Consider the following 26,064-nt stretch of genomic DNA (forward strand, 5'->3'; position numbering starts at 1 on the left):
GCAGACAGAATGTCATTAACTACTTTTAGAAGAGTAGTTTCAGTACTGTGGTAAGGGCGATATGCAGATTGTACATTGCTAAAAAGACTGTTTGAATTTAGATGAGATACAAGCTGGGATAGAACAACCGTTTCTAAGATTATTTATATGAATGGGAGATTAGAAACTGGGTGGTAGTTCTTTAAATCGTTATGGTCAAGTGTTGGTTTCTTCAGCAGAGGCTTTACAATGGCAGTTTTGAAAAATGATGGGAATTCCCCGGATGAGAGAGAGGTATTAATAACATCAGTTAGTGAAGGCAATACTGGATCTAAGCACTCAAGCAGCAGTAATGTTGGAACTGGATCAAGTTCACATGACTTTGGTACACTCTTCATCACGATTGTACGTACGAAATCCATAGAAACAAGTTCAAATGCTGCCAATGGTTGCCACTCAAATTCTGTATCCCAACTGTATGGTGACGACGAGTCAACTGAAATTGTAGTGTCACGCTTATCTCTAATGGTTTGTACTTTGTCATGGAAGAAATTTGCAAGCATGTCCGGAAGGTCGACTGGAAAGAAAGTAGTTGGAAGTGGTGTTGATTTGTTCCTTGACATTAGCTTGTTAGTAATCTCAAAGAGCTCTTTGCAGCTGGAACTTTCCATGATCTTAGTAGTGTAGTGGGCTGATTTCACTGCATGGATTATATTTGTGACATTCTTTTTAGCGACTTCATAGATCTGCTTATGAATAGTGAGTCTGGTGGAAAGCCAGTGCCTCTCAGCTTTATGGCGGTCTCTTTTAGCAGTGCAAAACTGGTCCCTAACACTGCTATACCATGGAGAACACTTCTGAATTGATACTCTGCACTTTGTAGCTGGGGAATGTTTGTCAAGCAATGAACGCAGACAGTTATCGAGTTGTTCTGCGGTAAGAGATAAGCAAGTTGTTAGGTTAGCTTGGATGTCGTGCATTAGTTTGGTTCTATTTATCATATGGAGGTTTCTCTTAGTAGCAGATAAAGGTAGAGGGTTAGGGACTGATACGTCAAGATGGCATATAATGCAGAGGTGATCTGATGCAAGGTCATGGGATACCAGTGAAGACCGTAGAATGTTATCATCAGGTCTATGAAGAATCCAGTCTAAAATGTGACCATGTTTATGGGTGGGTTGGTTAACTGACTGTTTGATGTTGAAAACATTAATGCAATCTATGAGTTTTGGTGTATTTGAGTTTCTGGGACAGTCAAAGTGAAAGTTGAAATCTCCAAGAATAATCAGGTTGCCGCCTATCGAATTTCCATAGTCCAGGAGATTCGGAAACTGCTCCAAAAAGAGAGAGTCAGCCAGCTTGTTTTTTCTACTAGGAGCAGGGCGGTATAGGCAGAAAAAATGGACTGACCTTTGCTCCAGTGTGAGTGTGGTTTGGGCTAGTTCAAACTATGTGTGGTCGAAATTGAATGTTGAGGTGTAGTTAAGATGTTTTATCATGGAGTTCTTTGTGACGACAGCAATTCCACCTCCGTGAAAGTTATGGGGGAATGACTTGATGGAGTAACCAGTGGGTGTTAGATCCGCACACTTGGGTTCATTGCCTGATGTTTTTAGCCATGTTTCTGTCAGGAAAAATATGTCAACATTTTGGTCGTTGATAAAATTAACTATTTCTGTGCACTTTTCCGGTGGTCCTACTGACTGGGCATTGAATAATGCAATGCATAGAGGTATTTCTTGGATAGTTGACACAAAGGTTGACGAATTAATTGGGATTTGAATTAGGTTAGCTAAATTAACGGTCAAAATTTTTTTAAATTGTCGAGCCGAAATAAGGGAGGTAACTGGGATTCTTCTTCCTGTTCTACTCTGGCCAGCTTTGAAACAATGTTTCTTTTTTCGCTTCTGTTTACATTTAGGTAATGATGAATGTAGTCCCAGTTCGTTTAGTCTAGAGCACAATGTAGCGTGGAGAGCCAAGGAGTGATCATTTAAAGCAATTAATGAGGGTCCATCGTAGCATAAACGGGTAGACTGGCGAGTATCACGTGATGGCGGTTTCTTCAAAAACAGTGGAGCAAGACATCTGAGAAAAAGTCTAATTGTTCTTGTTTCCAAAAACAAGGAGATGAAGAAGCACATACGAATTCAACAGCCAATACATAATGAACACAATAACGAAGATGAAAACAGGCAACAAGCACAAATATCATGAAAACGGCACTAAAAAACAGAACAGCTGCTTCAAGCCAGTTAAGTGATAGTGGCCATCTTGTCTTCTCCATATATATATATACACACACATACATACAGAAATTCCAACCTGGGTCAGTGGGATATGGCATCCATTGCCTTGCCTGCATGCACCAACCCCACACACCACAAAAAATGATGCTACAAAGTCAGTGGTACCATAATGACTAAGTCTTTGTGACACAATTTGTTTTCTTTCTTTCTTCTTCATGTTCTAAGATTAATGTGCATTTAAAAATTCAAGCATTTTTGGTGCCCCAGCACTTATAAATGTAAGAAACAATGTCTAGACAAAATTGTTATACTACGATGTACGTAACAACCTAAAAAATGCTGTCACATACTCTATACTTTTTGTACAGCATGAGATCTCAATATCATGTCATATGTTTAACATGATAACAGTGATGTTATACTACAATGTAACATAATGAACAGCGCTGCTTCTCACTCTGTGTCTACAGCATGCAATCTCAGTATCATGTTGCATGTTTAACATGACACAGTACTGTTATACTACAGTATATGTAACATACATGACCATGATGAATCAATTCAACTAGCCTACTTGATACTGTTTCTCTAGGACTTTTTGGTAATCCATATAAAACAAAAATTCATGAAATTCACTGGCTGTGGTCTTCTTTCACAACATTAATGCTGACTATGCAATCTCCCAAAATAACATACGATCCCACAGAATTTCTCTAGACGCTAAATTTTGACAGTAAATGTTTTTCTATCACTGGCTAGTATCTAGGCTGATAACATTATTTTTTGACTTGCATTCTTACCTTTCTTTGGTATACAAGGCCAAACTCCCTAAGATGCTGTAGGAACTTCAGCTGTGTTTCATTCATACCATCTGCAGAATAATCCTGTCATGTGCAAAAAGCAATCAAATATTAAACAGATGCCATCATCACTACTACTTTGCTGAATGGGAAAATAACTATTCAGGACCGGTTTGGCGGCAGGGGAAATAACTCTTCTGGATTGGTTTGGTTGGGTGTTGACAGGAGAAATAACACTTTTAGACTGGTTCTCTGGCTGCTTAACAGCACATAACAGATCAAAAGTTATAATGTGGCAAGGTAATTGGAGTTAAGGCACTTAGCTTCCATTTCCTCTGTATGATACAACCAATATTGTTTTGAGAGTTCCATTAAAACCAACATGAAAATGTCTTGTAACCATCATAGCTCTTCCAGCCTTGGATATCATTTAGTACTTGACATGCCTTTTACTTACAGAGGTACAATTTAAAGACTTATTCCACTCAGGTCTAACTTTTCTTGTAGTCTTAAATGCCAATTTTCCATCAGTTTCAGATCTTCACTAATATGGAGCCATGAATTCAGAAACCTTTGGCATGATTCAGCATAATCAGATGAAATCTGGTGTGTGCATTGTCTCGTACACCTAGATGTGCTTTTTATGTGATGTGCTTCATCAACTCAATGTTGAATGGAGCTTACATGTGCCTTGTTATGGGTTTAGTCTGATTTAAAAGAGTTAAGCTGTTTCATTGCCTGTACTTTGAGAGTATATACAGTATTAATGTGATTTCGTAATAGATGACTGAGTACTAACTATTATTAATATCATGGTTGCTACATACCATGCATTTTAAGACTCAGCAAATACAATCCATTTTTAATAAATTATAGAAACACCATTTCTTGAAAACATTTAAATTTAAAAGAAAAAACTTTTACCAAAATATCACAAGGTGTGAAAAATATTAAACAATATTGTGACTTTCTAATTAAAAAAAATGCAAGTGGTAGGCAGATTTGACCAGCAAAGCTGTTACCTTTGGTAGCTGCACAATTTTTTCATAACTTTACCTGCCTGAAAATTTGATACCCTAAAAACTATATCAATCCACACTATAAAGTAGAAAGATATGTTCAAAATCAGATTAAAGTCAAACATTCTGGCCTTGAAATCATAAAATTCGGAGCTTGAATCTGAGATTGCGTTTTTGCAATTAACCAATCAGGAACAACCTTTAATCTTGTTTGTGATTGGACAAAAAAAATCTCTAGCTCAAGAGCTGTATGATTTCCAGCCCTGTATTTTCCAAACTTTTTGAAAGAGAAACTCAAGCTTAGTCTATAAACAAAATTATTATAGAACTTTCATTACTAGCCTGCCAAATGCTGATGATAAAGCTTCACAGTAAGCATATAAAGCTGGGGTACAGGGCATACTGCCACTGGGCCAAATATTGCGTGCTGACACATTAGTCTTATGGTATGCAGCCTGTGTCCGTACTCTATGCATGTGTATTTATGCTTTTATTATAGACACAAACTCCAGTAGTGTGGTTCCTGAATTCTCATCAGTATCATTTCTGGAGCATTTAAACATTGAAAACATGCACCACTGATATAAACAATATTTGCTTGTTCTGAGTGAATAATGAATATGTTGCACTGAGTGGGTGAAATATATCCATTGTTCACTCAGAACAAGCAACGTTTCTTTTTGTTTTATGCTCACCAAATGTACTAGGATGTAATAGATATAAAAGATTTAAGTAGCAGATTTTTTGCTTTACCCAGCATGATAATGTCACTGTTTACAATGTATGTTCTGCTGTATCCAGCATGTTATGTAACTGTTTACAATGTATGTTCTGCTGTATCCAGCATGATATGTCACTGTTTACAATGTATGTTTTGCTGTATCCAGCATGATAATGTCACTGTTTAAAATGTATGTTCAGCTGTATCCAGCATCAGATGTCACTGTTTACAACGCATGTTCTGCTGTATCCAGCATGATGTCACTGTTTACAATGTATGTTCTGCTGTATCCAGCATGATATGTCACTGTTTACAATCTATGTTCTGCTGTATCCAGCATGATGTCACTCTTTACAATGTGTTCTGCTTTATCCAGCATCAGATGTCACTGTTTAAAATGTATGTTCTGCTATATCCTGCACGATATGTCACTGTTTACAATGTATGTTCAGCTGTATCCAGCATCAGATGTCACTGTTTAAAATGTATGTTCTGCTATATCCTGCATGATATGCCACTGTTTAAAATGCATGTTCTGCTATATCCAGCATGATAATGTCACTGTTTAAAATGTATGTTCTGCTGTATCCTGCATATGTCACCATTTAAAATGCATGTTCTGCTATATCCAGCATGATAATGTCACTGTTTACAATGTATGTTCTGCTGTATCCTGCATGATATGTCACTGTTTACAATGTATGTTCTGCTTTATTCAGCATGATATGTCACTGTTTACAATGTATGTTCTGCTGTATCCAGCATGATAATGTTACTGTTTACAATGTATGTTCTGCTGTATCCAGCATATGTAACTGTTTACAATGTATGTTCAGCTGTATCCAGCATGATATGTCACTGTTTACAATGTATATTCTGCTATATCCAGCATGATATGTCACTGTTTACAATGCATGTTCTTCTGTATCCAGCATGATAATGTCACTGTTTACAATGTATGTTCTGCTGTATCCAGCATATGTAACTGTTTACAATGTATGTTCAGCTGTATCCAGCATGATATGTCACTGTTTACAATGTATGTTCTGCTGTATCCAGCATGATAATGTCACTGTTTACAAGGTATGTTCTGCTGTATCCAGCATATGTAACTGTTTACAATGTATGTTCAGCTGTATCCAGCATATGTCACTGTTTACAATGTTCTGCTATATCCAGCATATGTCACTGTTTACAATGTATGTTCAGCTGTATTCAGCATATGTCACTGTTTACAATGTATGTTCTGCTATATCCAGCATGCTATGTCACTGTTTACAATGTATGTTCTGCTGTATCCAGCATGATAATGTTACTGTTTACAATGTATGTTCTGCTGTATCCAGCATATGTAACTGTTTACAATGTATGTTCAGCTGTATCCAGCATGATATGTCACTGTTTACAATGTATGTTCTGCTGTATCCTGCATGATATGTCACTGTTTACAATGTATGTTCTGCCGTATCCTGCATGATATGTCACTGTTTACCATGTATGTTCGGCTTTATCCAGCATGATAATGTCACTGTTTACAATGTATGTTCTGCTATATCCAGCATGATAATGTCACTGTTTACAATGTATGTTCTGCTGTATCCAGCATGATATGTCACTGTTTACCATGTATGTTCAGCTGTATCCAGCATGATATGTCACTGTTTACAATGTTAAGTTCTGCTGTCTCCAGCATGATAATGTCATTGTTTACCATGTATGTTCTGCTGTATTCTGCATGATAATGTGACTTTTTACCATGTTCAGCTGTGTTTTGTGTATTATCACATGGGGAAAATCAGTAGTAACTTATTCGTTTTCCTAAATCAATCTACAAAATTCACATAAGCAAGAGAAACAAAAGCACATTGTGGAACTGAACCTGCTACTCCTGCATCATAGGTAACCATGCTTACAAGATCAAGAGATATAAAATGGCGGATAAAATTTCTTGATCATAACCATACAGATGTCTACTGGTCCACTGAAAAATGTATTATCCACAAACTGACACAGTGAATCCAATGCATAACCAACTGGGCAACCTTGTCTCCCAGCAACAAGATGTGTTAATGAATGCACACATGGAAAAAGTGTCTACTGCTGGGCAACCACATGTAAATGCAGGGTACAAATTATGTCCTCTACTGTTAGTATTTCTGAAACTCTTAGGTGAGAAAGAGAAAGAGAGAGAGAGAGAGAGAGAGAGAGAGAGAGAGAGAGAGAGAGAAAGAGACTTTGGAAGTATTACCTTTCCCAGTGTTGAAAAGCTCAGTTGGAAGAGAAAGGATAGGCAATCCACCAGGTTCAAGCCCTTGGACTGAAAGGCACAGGCAATTATCACAACATCAGAAAAATATTTAATGCCATTTATTGGATCATATAACTAAGTTGCACAATAAGTAAAAATAATGTTTGTCTCATTCAACAGCTTGCAATGAGACAATGAGACCTCTTCCCAATGAGGGTCTTGGAAAAAAAAAGTTTTTCCTATAATGCCAGAATAAGGCTGTCCTGAAATCTGAAAATGTATTTCATTGGATGACAAGAGGAAGTGATGTAATACATTAATTTAATGATGAGATGACATCATATTTTAGATGTCTCACCATTGGTATTTGTTTACCAAGTTATGTTTAATTATATTCTCTGAAACTTACAACAGATTACAAGTTTCAATGATTGCAAAAAGAATGTCTAGATAAATTTTGTGATAGCGAGAAATGTCTCTGTAGTCTTGCTTTTACAAAGTTTGATCAACATACCTTCTATGACTAACAGTGATCAGTGACTAATTTTACCTGTCTCTCGCATGGCAAGGATCTCATAGACTCAAGTGAAAATTAAGTTCCGTAAGTCTAAACATACACTTTTCATTCCAAAATAATTTCATGTTATGTTAATCAAGTTCAGTAAGTCTAAACATACACTTTTCATTCCAAAATAATTTCATGTTATGTTTTACTTGGAACTTTTGTGAATATGAACCCCATGAATATGAGTATTACATATAAAGCAAAAACTACATATTAAAGTTTAAATAAAGCACATTATTCTGGTCACAAGTTGAAAAGTTGTAACACTACACAAAGTACATATCAACATAAAGAATGCAGTAAAAAATGTATACAACTAACCATTATCTGCAGGTGAAAAACTTGCAAAAATGTGGAGCAACTATTTCAGTATATCCTATAGTAACTTGTACAAACTCTATACCTGATTACAGAATTCAAGGTTCATACAGCCTTCGTTTTACCTCTGCCATTTCCAGGTACTGCAGCATGAAGAACCACACCTGTAATGCTGTATCCATCAAAAGAAACTGAAAACCAGTTGGGCTGATTGTGGGAAGAGGATCCGAGCTACTCCTGAAATGATACAAAGATAAACTGAAAATCTGATGGAGGGAAGATAATATGTTCTGATGCTGAAATATACAAAGATAAACTGAAAACCTGATGGAGGGAAGAGAATCTGTTCTGATGCTGAAATGATACAAAAATACACTGAAAACTGAAGGCTGGAAGAGAATCTGATCTGCTGCTGAAATGGTACAAATAAATTGAAAACCAGTCAGAATGATGGAGGGAATAGAACACGTGCTGCTCCTGAAATGATGCAAATGAAATTATTCTGGTTCATCTTCTATGAAATAAAATGAAGTTGAAGAATTTATAAGACCATAAAAATTACTGAGATTCATTGAGACAAGAAATAGTTGTACTCAAAGGTTTTTGTAAAAATAATAACCTCTATAAATTTGTAATAAAGAAGAGATACATCTGTTTAAATGGGAGTCCAGATATTTTATTTTTATATTATTTATAAACAAAAGTAGTTTTGTAATTCTACAAAAATCTGATGTAATAAAGCTACCCTAAACTTGACACTGTAAATATAAATACTTGGGCCACTTTGTATAAGTGGCCTGTATAATGAGGTTTTATTAGCAATGACACTGTGTTTTAGCGGACCAAAATATCTGGAGAGTCTGCAGAAGGAGCCAAGGAGGTTACTGAAAGGCCAGCATAGGGAAGTTTCCTGGTATCCATTAAGTGTTACCATCTTCAGATCTGAACTGCATCAGACTGAAATGTTAACTAATCCAAATTATGAAAGAATAATAATTTTGAAAATTAAACATTTAGCAACTTCAGTGGAATCTACTTACTCTTTCATTAGTCCGGCATTGAGTAATACTTCAATAATATCCCTGCTTACTCCAGCTGTACCCTCTGTGGATCCAACCATAAAGTGGAGTATGCACTGAAATTAAGAAAACAAGTTATATTTGTTTTTCAACTTCCAAAGATCACTGTACATCAAAGTACATTTGAATAATTTTGCTCCCACCTCCAATTATGTTCACACAATTATCATTCATAAAAAGAAAGTGAAAAATATGGACATTCAATAACTTAAACAAATCTGATGTTAAGAGTAAGCAGAATTATATAACTGCCTCTAATGTACCTTTATTTTGGGTTCCTATGTGTATGGAGGCTGTATTGTGTGAAAAAGGATTCTCAGTGTGAAGAATGGTTCTTATGTATATGGGGATGTATTTTATGAAAAAGGGTCTTGTGTATAGAGGCTGTATTGTATGAAGGAGGGGTTGTTGTGCATGGAGGCTGTAGTGTATTGAGAAGTGGTTCATATGTGTATGGAAGCTATATTGTGTGAAGGGTTGTTATGTGAATGGGGGGCTGTAATGTATTAAGTAGGGTTCTTATGATGTGTATGAAGGCTGTAGTGTGTGACAAAGAGTTATTATGTGTATAGAGGCTTACCTGTGTGAAGGGTTCAGATGTGTATGGAGGCTGTGTGTGAAGAGTGGTTCTTATGTGTGTGGAGGCTATTTTGTGTGAAGAAGGTTCTTACGTGTATGGAGGCTATATTGTGAAGAAGGGTTCATATGTGTATGGCAGCTGTAGTGTGTGAAGAATGGTTATGTGTGCAGAACTATATTGTCTGAAGGAGGATTCTTATGTGTATGGAGGTTGTATTGTGTTAAGAGTGGTTCATCTCTTGAAAAAAAATTCTTATATAAAAAGTCTTATGAAAAGTCAGCAGATATTCGGATCTTCGCTGGTTTTTCACAATACCATTATGGGAAACCAAATACTGCACCATGTGATAATCAAGATTGCGTTACAGTGAGGCAGGTTTAATATCAAAACAAACATTCATCCCAACAAGAAGCTCAAGTGTACCTACTACTGCTCATCTGGCTCACATAACTTAACAGCCAATCAGTTAAGTAAGCAGGCTTCTGTAGTATTGTAAGAGCACAACCCTTTGAAACTATCTCCCAAACATTATCTTGTACTGATTTTACTTACTTTACTCTTTTCAGATAATAGTTTGTTGTAAAGGAAATGGCTCATTTAATATGCATAGTCTCTTTCACATAATCAGAGTCATCTACAAGCTTGATATAAATACCATTTACCAAGTTCTTTAGAAACTGGATGAGAAATAAAGTCTCAAGTTCTAGACAAGCAGCAAGTTCAGCCAATCAGATATTTAATTAAAATCAGATACACAAAGAAATGGTTTCTATAGTGGCAATAACATCCAATCAGATGCAAGATCATTCACTTAAATGCATGAATCCTCTTCACTTTTGTCCAAAATTGTAATGATAAAATTACTTACTCAAATTTTAATGAAATTTGGGACAGATTTATGACTTCTAGAATGGCAATACATTCAATAATTGGAGGCAACATCACCACATTAATATGCAAAATCTTGCTGATTACTGAGTATCCAAGCTCTCCATAACAAAAGCTTATATTCCAAGTTTGATCAAAATTTTTATACCTCATTTAGTCGCAAGCTCAGCCATTAAGATGCATTATCACACTCATTTGTAAACCCATCTAAGACCTTTATAATACAAGCCCATATTTAAAAATTAATCCAAACTGGATCAGAAATGTGACTGCCAACAAGTAACATACTCAGCCAAACTGATGCAAGATCCCCTAAACTGCCTGAATGAATCTCACTCATTATTAACAGGGCTGAGATCTTCTTGAATGAATCTCACTCATTATTTATAGAGCTGAGATCTGCTTGAATGAATCTCACTCATTATTTAGAGCTGAGATCTGCTTGAATGAATCTCACTCATTATTTACAGGGCTGTGATCAGCTTGAATGAATCTCACTCATTATTTACAAGGCTTAGACCCGCTTGAATGAATCTCACTCATTATTTACAGGGCTGAGACCTCCTTGAATGAATCTCACTCATTTTGTTTGATCAAAATCATTTTGTTATGAGATAAGCATATATTCTGTTCGAACAAAATCATGTGATATAAGCATACATACTGTTTGATCAAAATCATATATTTATGAGATAAGCAAACATTACATTTAATCAAAATCATATTTGAACTGTGGATTCTTGAGTGGTAAAATCATGTAACCTATCTGATGCAAGATTACCTCATTAATATGCATGGATCTCACTCATTACTAATCAGATCTGAGAATCTGATGGTATAAACCCATATTCCACAATGTTTTGAAATCGGATCAGAAATATTATCTTCAGAATGAAAATAAGCACTTGTTGACATATATAGGCATGATGTACACAATTCATGACACATGATGGAATGGATATATGACATATACGATTCATGACAAGACGGATGGATGCATGACATACATGATGCATGGCACATGATGGATGGATGCATGACATACATGATTCATGGATGACACACAATTCATGACACATGATGGATGGATACATGACATACACAATTCATGACACATGATGGATGCATGACATACATGATTCATGGATGACACATGATTCATGACACATGATGGACGGATACATGATATGCATGATTCATGACATATGGTGAATGGATGACACACATGATTCATGACACATGATGGATGGAAACATGACATGCATGATTCATATGTTGAATAGATGACACATGATGGATGGATGCATGGCATACATGATTCATGACACATGATGGATGGATACATGACACATGATGGATGGATGACACACATGATTCATGATACATGATGAATGGATGCATGACATACATGACCTGGATGATTCATGACATGACAAATTTAGGGCCATACCATAAGCCCACTTGATGAGCTAAAAATGGTATCCATGACCGCGCACCTGTAATGGTATGGTGTTTTACAGCACAGCAACACAAATAGGTTACCTTTATTGCAGCAAATGGAGTAAAGTACCTAGCAAAGGTGGTTGGCCTGGAATAATATAATGTCAGAATTTGCACAATTTCAGTTATGAGTCCCACATACTCACCAATGATCCACAGCTCTTACCTTCATTAGTTGCCTCTTATGACATACTGAGTGCTACAGTATTTATTCTAATAGAAGCCCCATTCTTTTTCCACAAAAAAAGAAATTCCTACTATATTGATCCCTATAGATCTGTATATATTCATTTTGGCATGTCCAAAAAATTAAAACAGTATATGAGTAATCCAATGACTCTTAGAAAAATATAAAAAAACTTAATTTATGAACATTTTCAGTCAAAAAGTAATGTACGGTATTCAAGCCCACCCCCCAACTTTAGAAACTGCACCGCCTAGAGGGTGTCCATTAGAGGGGTACATACTTGTCATGTGAGGAAGTACACTATGCTGAGGTGAATTATAGTGAGGGACCCGTGTATAATGACAAAATCGCAAACTATTAAATCTGTTCCTTTACCTCCCACCTTTCCATGGCATATTTGTCTAGGAATGCTACATCCTTGGCATATTTATCAGGTGGCAGCTGACCCCTTCCAGTCCAGGGCTGTCCCCTGCAAAACACAGCACAGTGCAGTCAATGGACTGTATCTGGGGTGTAACGACTATATTAAATATGTTCAGGTGTAGAGAGTTGCAGAATGTAGTTAAGCATAATGTGGTGCTGTGCAGATGCAACTTGAAGTACTAAAATGCTAGAATTAGCAGTTGTCAGAATCATCATAGGCTAGTCAATATTTCAAGTGACAATTCTCTCTAATTAATCCAACAAATTAAATTGTTGTAGTCACTGCAGGCTAATATTTGTCATGTAAATTCAAGACTGAAGTTTTGCTAACAAGGACTAAATTTTTAAAGGAAGAAAACATGTAAGATTACACATGATTTCATGCTTAATCAAACAAAAACTAGTCTGAAATATAAATTATTAAGAGAAAGAGGGAATCATTTACAGAAATACTAGTCTGGTAGATAAACTGAAAAGACTTAAAACTGTTTGCCCTACAAACGACCTTATGCTGAATACCATGATTTTTCAAAACTTAGGCACAAATTATTTGTGCACAATCTTAAAACTGCCCATCATGAAAATTCAGCCATTTATATTGATGCTTGAGAAGTGGTAACTGAATGCATGTTTGGTTACCTTCTAATGCAGTTAAGACAATTAAATAAAGTGGAACCAGACTATAAAGATCAATCACTGTACCATGAGAACTTAATCATATAAAGAAATGACATCCAAACCACACATAAATAAAACATTTACCAAAACCTAGCTGTTTATACAACTTTGTCCTTCATGGGCAGGTGTCTTATATGTAGGAGCCACCTAAGGCAGGTATACATATAAATGGAGGCATCTACTAGGGTAGCTGCCATACATTTGGAGGTGTCAACTAGGACAGGTTGTACAAATATGCTGGTATCCATTAAAATGTGTTTATTGATGAGGTGTCCACCAAGTCAAGTTTCCTATATATGGAAGTGTCTATTGAGACAAGTGTACAATATGGGGGTGTAACTGGGACAGATGTCACACATATGGAGGTGATCAATAATGCATAGAGACAGAATCTTACCATGGTGAAATTTATAAAACAATAACAATCTTTAGCTTGCTGAGATTCGCATTTTAAGATAGAAATGGCTTAGTTGTTGGTAAATGGTGGTACATGAGGTTGAGGAAACCAAAACACCAGAATAAACCTCCAATGTTTGACATGACCAAATAAGTACAAAGAGGTAAACTCTAACACTGAGTATGAGACCAAGTTTTCATAAATCAGCAATCAAAATAACATATTTTTGATTGCTTAAAGCAAAATCTCATTGTGTGCGTGTGTGTAATTAGGATTTTTAAAGTAGCTTTAACAATTTTTCAGTCATATCACTACGATGTCTGTAGTGTGGCAGTTTATAGTGATGTCTAGCACCAGGTCATCATGCCATAGACATGTAGCATAATGTCCCACCCAGTCACATTATCCTGACACAAGGCTGACTAGTTATAACACTAACCTCTTAATGCTGAGCGCCAAGCAAGGCAGCTGATAGTACCATTTGTTTATAAGTCACAAGTATGACTCGGATCGGCTTCAAACCCACGACCTTCTGCATCCAAGGCGGCCGCTCTAACCACTTAGGCCACAGAAGTGGTAGAAAAAAATCCCAAGCTTAAAACTTTTGCTCATCATATTCTAACAAAAAAGGACTGTGTTGTCGCTGAAAGTTGTGATCAGATCATTTGGAATTGTGTGAAGATCACAAACTCTAACTCATGCTCACACGTATTCGGGCCTAAATTACAGCTTACCCTCCAAGCAGAGCAATTTTCAAGTTTTGCCGGAATGTTGGACTCAGGATCCATCCTTGCATACCTCCTGGAAGTGGCTGCTCTTGCCACACTCGGATGTCTGTTAGCACATGGACAATCTCTTGATGCTCACTGTTAAATACAAATAAACAGATAATATATGCTGTAATAACTAAACAATTTACTTTGACCTTTTGTTTTAAAAATGGTTGAAAAGTTTTATGTATATACTCACTAATTTGTTTTATGTATATTCTTACTAATTTGTTTTACGTATAGGTCTCAAAGGAATATGACTTAGACACTAAAATGTTTAATTACTATAAAGCTGAATATTTAAGATTCATTAAATTTGCTAGGCTTTGGGACAAAGTACAGTGGTAATGCCTGTGGTATTTCTGGTATCCCTGAACAAAATACCTTAATTAAAAATTATTAGGTACATTGCTTGAACAGGGTAATAACTATATTTTGGTTTGGAATATCATAACCTTATCAAGCTGATTGCTTCTTATTGTCTTGTTCGAAATCCATGCCATATAATATTACCAAATCATTCACATTTATGGAATTTAGAATATACATTAGATACATTTTGTTTCAATGTTTGATTCAAATACTGTGAAATTACAAACTATTACATATGGGTTCACATAATTTTGCATTGCAGACTTATGTGCTGGACCAGTACTTGGCATATGTGTACCTGGGCAATGTAGGGTCCTACAGGTCCTGGACCAGTGAGTAAAATGAAATAATTTTCAGGCTTTGTTAAAAAAATGTTTTGTAACGTAAAAGTTAACTGGAGAGGTGTTGACTGAGACTTGCATACGCCTAAGTGATCTATACATATACACATTAATTTCACAAGTAGTAGGGCTATTCAGCAATGCCTTCATCTGCTCTGCCTATATTTAAAACCTCCCATTAGAAAAATGTTTAATTGAAAATTATGATACTAAACTTCCAGATCAAATGGTATAAGCTATCATTCTACACAAATTTTTATTCAATTCACTCAGGGGTTAGAAAATCTATAAAAAAATCTATTTGCACACTCTGGTAAATATACCAATATTTAATTGCCCACAATAAACTTATGCTCAACCGTTACAGAACTATACAAACAGAAAAATACAAATACTAACTAAATAAATTTGATCATGCAAAGGTCCATTTTAATGAACTTATTCAATGATCCATTTAGCACCAGCTGTAAGCATATACAAACTAAGACCAGGCTGTTCTCCCTCTGGTAAAGTGTTTAGAAGAAGTGAAGAGAAAGCAAAGCACTTGTATGACCTTAATTAAAACAAATGGGAAACACAATTAAAGTTGAAGTATGGAATTCCAATGAATTTCAATGAACAATGCTGGCAATATTCTCAACAGAACATTCTTTTAATTAAAAAGAAACAATGGTCAGCCAAGAATTAGCACTTTGACAACTTAATGGAAAAAGCATCATAGTTTGTTTCTTCTATTTTAATGTGGTGATCTATATGTAGCCTTGAATGTACAAATGTGCCAAAAGCCTATAATGTGTCTGTAGTCTTAATTGTACAAATGTGCCAAAGGCCTGTAATGTCATGACATGTCTGTAGTCTTGAATGTACAAATGTGCCAAAGGCCTGTAATGTGGTGATGTGTGAACAGTCTTTTGATGTTTGAAAAAGCTGATGACCCTCAAATTATTATTGGAATGTCAACCATAATGTCATTTAACCTTCTTTGTGTTTGTCTTCAACCAATCCTGCACACAGTTTGCTCAATATAGATTTTAATCCTATCTTCTAGTCAAATTAAATATACAGGCACTTTTCACTGCACTGCTAACACTGGCTGGAACAGAACCAAACATTAAATAACACAGGTGGAGGAATTTTCTATTATTATCAGTAAAGTCATCAAATGTTTTTATAAAACCCTGCAGTGTATCCCCAAGGGGTGCAAGACTGAGAGTCAAAAATCTCCATGGTGTCAAAACTGGGGGCCAGACTGAGTGAAAAACAAACTTTGGTATCAAAGCTGGGGGTCAAATTAAAAATTTGGGGGTCTCTGAAGCGCAAATGAGGGTAAAGGGAAACACTGACCCTGTATTTACCCAAAAAATCAAATAGTTTACTCTCAGACTGGTTTAAGATAGCTAAACACACCTGTTGAATTCTCATCTCAGTACTCAAGAGGTCAATGCCTTTCAGTCAAAGCAATGTTTTCAAGCCTCAAAACAAATTTCTTCTTAGAAACTCCCAATGTCTTATATATTATTTGTCAGAAATCAGGCCCTTCTACACATGGCCAGGGTATATGAATGATTTGGAAATATAGTGTTTCATATGTCAATTTGAGTGTATAAGCAAGAAATTTAGTATTTGGAACTGAACAGATCTAGCAGAACACTCACAGAAAATAAGCTGGAGCAGTTGGGTACCGGTGTGATGGTTCACTAGTGTTCCACAACTTTAGGCATCCCTTAAGCAACATTCAAATAGCCAGCTATACAAGCAGAATAAGGCAGAGATATCTGGATTACCTGACTCTTTGGATCGGAAAATAACGTGTAAAAACTGACAGTCTGACTACGTGAAGAGATTTGAATTTCTTCTCATTTTCTCCCTCCCTCCCTTCCAAACTTTATTTGTATCTGTTGACTGGGGTCCGCCAAGAAAGAGAAAAGTGATATTTTATCAACTGTGACAATAACATTCAAACACCTCTGGCCACTATTTTCATGTCTGATGACAAACTATTTGGCCATTTCAATCAGTGGTTTTTTTGGTCAACCATCAATAAATGCAGAAATTACCTTAACAAAACCTTTAGCTTCAGATGATTCTTAGATACGTTAAAAACTGATGAATTAATGCCCTTGGTAAGAGAAATATCTACAACTGTGTAATAAGTACCTTCTTCAATTACCCCCTTAATGGCAACCACCTCCCACTCACTGATTTCATAACCATCTTTAAAGTGATGAAACCACCTTAAGATTATATGAAAGAATTACATCAGTAACATTTACTTTTATATCAGTAAGAGAATACAGTAAAACCAGTCTTGAAAAATCATTGTTATGAGAGACCACCTCTGTTGAGAGACCATAATTTTTGGGCAGAAGGGGTGGTCATTCAGTACAGGTCTACTGTACACTAAGAATACCTGGATTTAACAGTAGGATCTTTGCTCTTTAGCAGAAATGTTCTCTGATGACATTTTAATGCCACTGTTTTTTTAAATACATATGGTATGTTGCGTGCAAGTACAGTAGTGAGTGAGTGATTTAGATTTTTAATGTAGGTTTTAAAAAAACATATTGGAGTGTTACAGTTAATAGTAGTGTCTAGCACTGGGGCATCATGCCGCAGATATGTAGCATGATGTCCCACCCAGGCACATTATCCTGATACCAGGCCAACCAGTCCTTTTACTAACTACATTACAGAGCGCCAAGCGAGGCAGTTGTTAATATCATTTTTGTAAGTCTTTGGTATGACTTGGCCAGGCTTCGAACCTGCGACCTCTTGCATACGAGGCAGATGCTCTAACATCTAGGCCACCAGAGCAGTTACATGTGCAGTAGAACTTGTTCTGAAAGACCACCCCTTCTGTCAAAAAATGATGGTCTCTTAGGGCAGGTGGTCTCTCATAATACTATATAATTAATAAATCGGTGCAGTGAGATCTCTCAAGAATGGTGGCCTTGCATAACAGTATTCTTTCATGAGAAGTTTTATTGTATCTTCAAGTGCATAGCATACATCATTTGCAGCTCAGATCATTTGATAAAATATTTTTCTATTGATCAGCATTTAGTTTATTGACAGGTTAACAAAAAAATGTTTTAACAAAATATTCAAAGACCTCTTGTATCTCCCCCTTAAATCTGATTTAATTTTATAACACTACACCTGTGGCACTTGTTCACTATATCTCTCCTTTAAATCTGACTCATTTATATAACACTGCACTTGTGACACGTGTTCATTAGATCTCCCGTTTTTAATCTCCATTATAAAACATGACACCTGTTGTTCATTAGATCTCCCCTTTTTAATCTTATTTATATGACACTACACCAGTGACACTTATTGTTAATTAGATCGCCCTCTTATAATTTCATTTATATAACACTGTACCTGTGGCACCTGATGTATACTATATTCATCCTTTTATCATCTTTTATTCAAATTTCCCATGGGATGTAATAAAGACATGGCAATTTTCTTCCAAAGAGGTCCACTTTAAGCTCCAAAATGTGTCTCATGAGGAAAAGGATGCCATATTTTTTCATGAATTTTGTTGCTGCTGTTGTTATTACAGTAGAACCTGTTTTGAAAGACCAAAAAAATTATCTCATAACACTATATAATCAATAAATCTGTGCACTGAAAATAAGGTCTCTCAAAACAGGTGGTCTCACATAACTGGTTTTTCAAGCTAGGTTTTACAGCATCATTCTTACTGTTATTAGTAGCAGTGCTAGCAGTAGCAAAGGTAGTAGTACTGTTAAATCAGGAAATTAAAGCAGTTGCAAAGGTTTAAAAATCCGTGTTTCACGAGTATTCCAACCCCCTAAATAATCTTGTATATTATTTTGTTACAGTGACTAAAAGTGGCATACAACAAATTAAATTTTTCTATACAAGACTTCTTCATTTGGATTTTTATTCATGTGCTCTTCAAATTCCTTCAGATGAAATATGATTTAATTTACTGAAGAACTTGATCTGTTTGTTTATTGGATCATTAGCTATACATTTTAAAAGAATACATTAACCAGTCGCAAGTATTTTGTATACTCTTTGATTTATCCTTTTAACAATGAAGTAGCATTGTTAAAATGGCAGCAGAGATTTTCTATTTTGATTTTAAGCTTTAATTTGGAGTAATACACTATATGAATGATGGTAAATTATCAATTGACAACCATCAAAACCTGTCAAAAACTATTTGTGAAAAATCTTTTTGATAGACTCAGACTGAATGCATTGCAATCCCAGGTTAATTGTTGAACAAGTAGAAATTGTCAACCTTATCATTTAAAATACCCAGACACTAACTACAAAGACAAAATTCATTTTGAAAAAAATAATCTCTTTAATCATATGACTTTATCTATTCAACTTTGCATCAAAACATCATCCAGTGAGCAAGCAAACTACCGTGAACAGTTCAGTTCCCATAAACAAAGTCCATATTTATGCATCATTGCATAATGTTAATGGTTAGTACCCTGATACACCACTACCTTGACCCTGATAACTCATATACCGGCTTATAACTTTAGGTAAGACATGGATCCCATTTGATAAAACTAGCAAATACAAAACAAGTGAACCCTATTTGTAGAAATTGACGAAAATTGTGATCAAAATTGGTAGATGAAATCCTGATGTATCACTCGTTTTATTGTCAGAACAGTAGATTGGACCTGGAAATCTGAATCAAACATTACAAAATTCTCAACTTTTAATACGAAAGATTTCAATCAACAAAAATGTCACTAATGCAAACAAGAGGAAGCACATTAATAAATAAATACCAAATAAATTAGTTTTACAGAGTGAAATTAGTGTTTCAGTTCTATTTTTTAGTTCATTTCCATATATTAATATTTTTCACTTTTGACCATAATCAATCACAGAACATTACACCTATCTCATCTGTTGCCCCCCCACCCCATATCACCCCTTTTAATCCGAATCAGTTTTATAAAATCACACCTGTTACACTTGTTGTCCACCCATAGACTGACAACACTCTGAGATATGGGTTGTTCAATGAACAGTAACCTCAGCACATAATGTTTGGCTAGTTCTGGGAGCTCCCTGAAACAGAAATAACAATACTGGTAATACTGACAAGTACAATATGAATGGCGGACTTGAGGTATTTATTGATCTTCATAGCTGTTCTTGTGGCATTGCAGTATCTTCAATCCATGAAGGAACTGATTCAACTGAACTAAAACATTAATAATCTGAGAAAATATATATCACAGTTAACAATATTATATCACGCACCAGAATATTGTGGTGCCCACTGTTTTTATGCCCCCAACCCCACCCCTCGCTCTGAACAGACCAGGGTTAACTATATGACACTATAACACAAATAAAAATCATTATATGAAAATACATTCACTGTGAGTGCAAATGACAATCTTTTCACTAAAATGGGTTAAAAAAAGTATTATTAAAGCAAATTATTCCTGTTATACTATTTACCCCAGAAACATCAGTACCCATTTGTATGCCCCCGGCCCAAGATGCATTTTACACTCATAAAAAACTGCTCCTGGTGCAACTTATGGTCATAAAATAAACCAAAATGCTCATTTGAAAAACTAATAAACTTATTAAAAATGTTTAACTTGCGTTCAATAATTTCACAAAATTTATAGTCACATGAATTTGTTCTCCAATACTATTGATGCTGAAGTTATTTCATGTGCATGTCAGTGTTCACATCATAATTAGGTCACAATAATTTGTTAATTTTTGCAGCAATTATATTATACTTCTCTCTTTTCAAAACAAATCTGTAAAATAAACATGCTAGTACATCAGCTATTTACAAATAATCCCATACTTTCACTTGTCTTTTTCTCCAATGGACACAACATGTTGACATGCCAGCGAAGCTCGTTTTGCAGCTTTGGCAAAGATTAGCCTTCCTTTTTGTCACCACTGACTTTTTGGGCTCAATGTGCAGTCATTTCTTTTCCTCCTTAATGAGAACATTTTTCCTTTCAAGCTGGTGCTTGGCAAAATGCAGTGCACATATTCTGACAGAGGGCTACATCTGTTCTCTCATGCAAGAAATCTTTTTTTAACAGTAATTAATTGAACTTTTTCCAGATGCCTTCTGATCTTCAATTTTTTTCATATGCAGCTTCTTTTGCAGGTGCTGTTTTAAACTCTTCCAATTGTGATTACCGTAATTCAGATATATAATGCAGAGGACATTCCTCTAGCGTTCAGTTTTCTTATAAACTGACCAACTAAATTTCCACCAACTTTTCGTTCCTGCCATTCCCACACATTTTTTAAACATTTATCATATTATGCATGCATGCTTCTTTTTTCCATTGCCATCAGTTTCCATTACACAAAGATTCATTGGATGATTTAAAACCTTTGACCAATCAGAATACTCTTTACAAGAGTTGTGAGCTAACTAATATATGGAATGAATAATTTACAAGGGTCGTTGCAGAATCGGACTGGACAGACTGTTTTTTAAAAACCAGATCGGAGATGATATAAAAAACGGATAATGTCAAGAAAAATCTGGTTCACTTCAGGAGAAAGCGAATTCCACTTTAAAATGGAGAAAAATCATGTCTAATAGAAGAAACTCCAGTGTATTTTGATCTTGTATATTCAAGAGAAATAATCCAGGTATAAACAATAAAAAAAGGAATGTCAATAAAGTGTATGTCAACATGGTCATGTAAATGCACTGACTCAAATTAAATTAAATATTAATTATTGCTTTAATATTTAATACTAATGAAGCTTAATATTTAATAGCTTAAGCAAAGTGACTGTTGAATGCTCTGCACTTTAAATGCCATTAACAAACTTCAAGAGGAAAATTTTAATGATGGAGACCAGGTACTAAAACGGAGACAAGAGGGCATTGGCTGTCATTACTAACAACAGGTAGCACAACTATTTTTTACACTTGATACTTTCATTGTGACATCATAGCAAGGTATAACTTCATTAGGCTGAAAAAGTATAAAAAACTCCACACTAACATAGGCAGAAGATGTGAGGCGCATCGCCTGTAGCACCCAAACATAAGTACATCATCAGGTCTTATGCTGTAGGGCAAAATTTAACATTTTTTTCCCCCTTGCCTTATGTATTCCTTGGGGCATGTAATTAATGACCTAACAACTTCATGGGAATATGAACGTACAATGATCCAAATAATGGGAATTATTGCCACTTAAAAAGGGCTGCATGATTCACCCCAAACCACCGAAAATTGCCCAAATCCACCACAAACATGATGTAAATCAAATGAAACATACCCAAAACCACAAGAAAAAATTGGAAAGATTACTATCTTGTTGAAACAGACAACAAATTATGCCGCATTTATCATTTACACTGGAGGGAAATGACAAAGGGAGACATGTTACTGAATTCATCCTGAATGCCAGTTATCAAGTAAAAGTCAATACGTTCCAAGTATAAACGGCCTCATTGTGAAGTAAATATTGACCATCAGCGTGCCATACATATCAACAAGGATGACAACAAAATATGCACAAATTTATAAACATTTTTACATGTATGTGTTATTGTCTTTATTAACAATTTGTTATTGCTATGGGCTACAGCAATATATCATATTTCTTCTTGATGTTTTATATGTATATAAAAATTAGAAATCATGTAAAGGTACTGATTCTTTATTTTTAAACTGAAGTGAAAATAACTGCTGAACCATTATTTTGTTTATACTTCATGTCACTGCATTTAAGAATACTACTGTCATTGCTTGAAATTTAAGGATAATGATAAAGCAGTCTACTGTGCATGGGATTCATTTGTGTGAGGCAGATGGGAAGATCTATAAATACAAACATGTAAGGCGAAAAATTGTCTCCAAAACACAATTTTTTTACTATGAACCAAACTAGTATTTGAGTACATGTTGTGACAAAGCGGCAGTCCACAGAAGTTACAGATGGAGGTACAAATCAAAGAAGTGAGTAGATAAAAGGTAGGGTGTTCTAAAATGAATCAGAAAAAAAAAAAATATATATATATATATATATATATATATATATATATATATATATATATATATATATATAATTTATGGCAAACAATGCATACACAGTAAACTATTATTCTAGTACATGATTTGACAAAGCAGCAGTCCTTGGATGTTACAGAAGGCAGTAAAAATCAAAGAAGTGAGTAAATAAAAGGTGGGATGTTCCAATATTAATGAGTATGGTAAGATTATTTTAAGACAATGGGGAAAACTGGATCTGGATTATGTGTGTTTCTCCTGTCATTCTTTGAATGAATCAAGGTTTGACTTCGTCAGTGCACTGCAACATCTTGAGAAGGTGAGTAAATGACAAACTTAGTTAACAGTCATAAATGGTTAAAAGTTTGACAGCAATATATTTCTAACACAGCATTCATTGTAGATTTATTGTTTGGGTCGCCACATAGCTACCAGATATAATGTCTCCATAAGCAAAAATTTGGTCCCTAAGTATGAAAGAAGCTGATAGACAGAAAAGAACACAATAATTTAATTTACATCATGTCTGTAGTGGATTTGGGCAGGTTTTGGGTGAATCGTGCGGCCGCTTCTTTAATCAAATTCTGAAATACGACTAAAGAAGTCAACAGGTGCCCGGGTAACCTCCCGTTCAAAATTACCAGAGTAATAAAATTAGCTATAGGGTACCCGTTTAGTCCATGTAAAAAAGAAAACCAACACGTTTCCAAGTTCAGTTCAAAAATTAATGTCAGGAGCGGAGTGAGCAATACACATAATGAGTACAGTTAGAGGCTTGTATCGTATGACTTGTGCCTCAAAACAAATAACTCTCCTGGGACACCGTAGCAACCACTGTACCCTCTAGTCAAAGCTACCGGCTTATTTTTGTTTTTTCGGCCTATGCAATCAGGATCGAAAGCAGATAAGTCGGCTAATCTCATTCTCAGTAAAGAGACTGCGACTAGAGCCATCAATTCGACTTAAGGGGAAAAGTTTAATGTTGCATGATTACCTGAAAACAGCGAGACAAGTAGCAGGATGATTATAGAGTTTGTCTAAAACTGAAGTACTCAATGTCCTGAGATAACTATGCAAATCTTTGCAGTCTATTTTCCTACCACTAGTGATTGAACTACCGCTCAACGCTGAAGCCATGCTTTAACAAGGCGGTAAAAACAGAGGCTATCCGATAGTGTAATGAATGATAGTCGGAATTTCCTTGGCGTTTTCCGTCAAAAAGTAAACCTCGGATGTAATTTGTCGTAATTTGACTCAGAACACAGTTTTGCTATATATTCGCTACATTTGTTTCTTAGTACTGAACATTCCACTATTGACAATCAATACAAATATATGCTAATCGAAAATACCTTGAAAGATGACTTCACGGTGAAGTTCTTATCTTACGTTCACCGGCTTTTTTTTGGAAAGTCTAAACTGTAAACAAACCAGCGTGCAATGGAAAACAGAGTTCACTTCCGGATCATCATCAAGCCTTTATTACCCACTGTACACTATCGCCGAAACACACGCAGACAGCCACACCATACACTTGTATTCTAAACAATAAACAATTTCCTTTAAATCCATGCCAAGAATGCCTAAATCTAACTATTGTATCACCACCAAAAGGAGAAAGGGTACTGACCGGAGCTGTTAATTGTGATCTGTTTCCAATTGAGAACTATATTCTGAGGATGCAGGAGACAGTTTCGTATCCGTGAAATTTCTTAAGTCTACGATGTGACTTTTTGAGCTATTATTGTTTAATAATTAAAGATCTAGATATATTTATAATTTAAAGGTTTCATGCTTGTCTTATGCTTGAAAATGATTTTAGGCATATGCACCTCAAATGGTCACTGCACAGTATATAAACGCTGTAATACCAATACTTGGCTAGAAAGCAGAATTAGCCACCTAAAGTATTAGACACGTGGGTTCAAGGCAAGTAAACTATCTCAAAAATTGCATGGAGGACAACTAATTTGAACTGCATCAAGTTATTAAATACACGATGTTTTTCAAATTTATCACCCAGGGAAAAGACACATGTTTGAACTGTCAGCTTTATGTGCTCTCAAACATGGCCTTCGGAAAAGAAAATACAGGGACACATTTTGGGGATTGGGTGCATAAACTTTTTATTCTATGAAATTCCTTGACTTCTCAGTTCTTTATGTTTTGCTTTATTATATCTTTTTATGAATGTTTTATATCTAGTAGGTGTAAGCAGCATTACCTATTTCGTGCATAAAATAGGTTTCTTACACACTGAACTACTTTTGTTCACGTGGAACCATAAGACGGCGAATTCACAATCGGAATAATGTCGATCTTTGCAGTATTTATAGGTTACTGCATTAGTATGGGAAATTATGAAAGAGTTTTTCGGATGGAAATACTGCACGACCTTGGGAGTGCGGTATATCCATTAGACAAAACGAGTTCATATCAGTAACCTTTTTATTATATGCTCATTTTCTTATTCTACCTAAGGCTTAATTATGTAAACAAAAATACACTGCACGAAACAAAGTAACACTATGTATGTATGCCGTATTCCAAACTAAATACACAAGCGCAGATTCATCATATACATCAAATACAACAACATTATTAATGCGCACTTAATTCCGCCAGATAAATTTGAACTTAGTCGCGCGCTAGACATACCTTTCTAAAGAAAATGGCGTTTTGGGTCTACTTAAAATTGAAATTTTGAGTCATATTGTGAATGAATGTGCTTTGCAATAACTTTTCCATTTGATCTGGAATGAATAGATTTTGATATTTTTGTCGTTTCTACGAAATTTCGTGATTATGGACTGGATTTATCTACAAATTCTGCATGAAGTACACTGGATTTCAGCGGCGACGGAGCAGCGTGTTGACATCTGCAAGAGTGTTTCTGTTCTTACACTGAATGTATGAAGTCA

The 26,064-nt window shown here is 35.4% G+C and overlaps 1 protein-coding gene across 1 annotated transcript in view; it reads right to left on the bottom strand.

The window, feature by feature from the left end:
- Positions 1–24,280, bottom strand: part of LOC149779075 (general transcription factor IIH subunit 4-like) — a 46,482-nt gene extending 22,202 nt beyond the window's left edge. Inside the window, exons 1-8 of the mRNA XM_089939628.1 lie at positions 24,138–24,280; positions 20,089–20,193; positions 14,366–14,497; positions 12,509–12,602; positions 8,940–9,034; positions 8,025–8,136; positions 7,017–7,085; positions 3,029–3,112 (exon numbers count right to left, since the gene is read on the bottom strand). Coding sequence (XP_089795754.1) covers positions 3,029–3,112; positions 7,017–7,085; positions 8,025–8,136; positions 8,940–9,034; positions 12,509–12,602; positions 14,366–14,497; positions 20,089–20,193; positions 24,138–24,280 — 834 coding nt within the window. The remainder of the gene's footprint in view (positions 1–3,028; positions 3,113–7,016; positions 7,086–8,024; positions 8,137–8,939; positions 9,035–12,508; positions 12,603–14,365; positions 14,498–20,088; positions 20,194–24,137) is intronic.
- Between the last annotated feature and the right edge of the window lie 1,784 nt (positions 24,281–26,064).

The sequence above is a fragment of the Sinohyriopsis cumingii genome, chromosome 17 (assembly GCF_028554795.1).
Source record: "Sinohyriopsis cumingii isolate HCF-2022 chromosome 17, ASM2855479v2, whole genome shotgun sequence".
In the NCBI taxonomy this organism is placed as follows: domain Eukaryota; kingdom Metazoa; phylum Mollusca; class Bivalvia; order Unionida; family Unionidae; genus Sinohyriopsis; species Sinohyriopsis cumingii.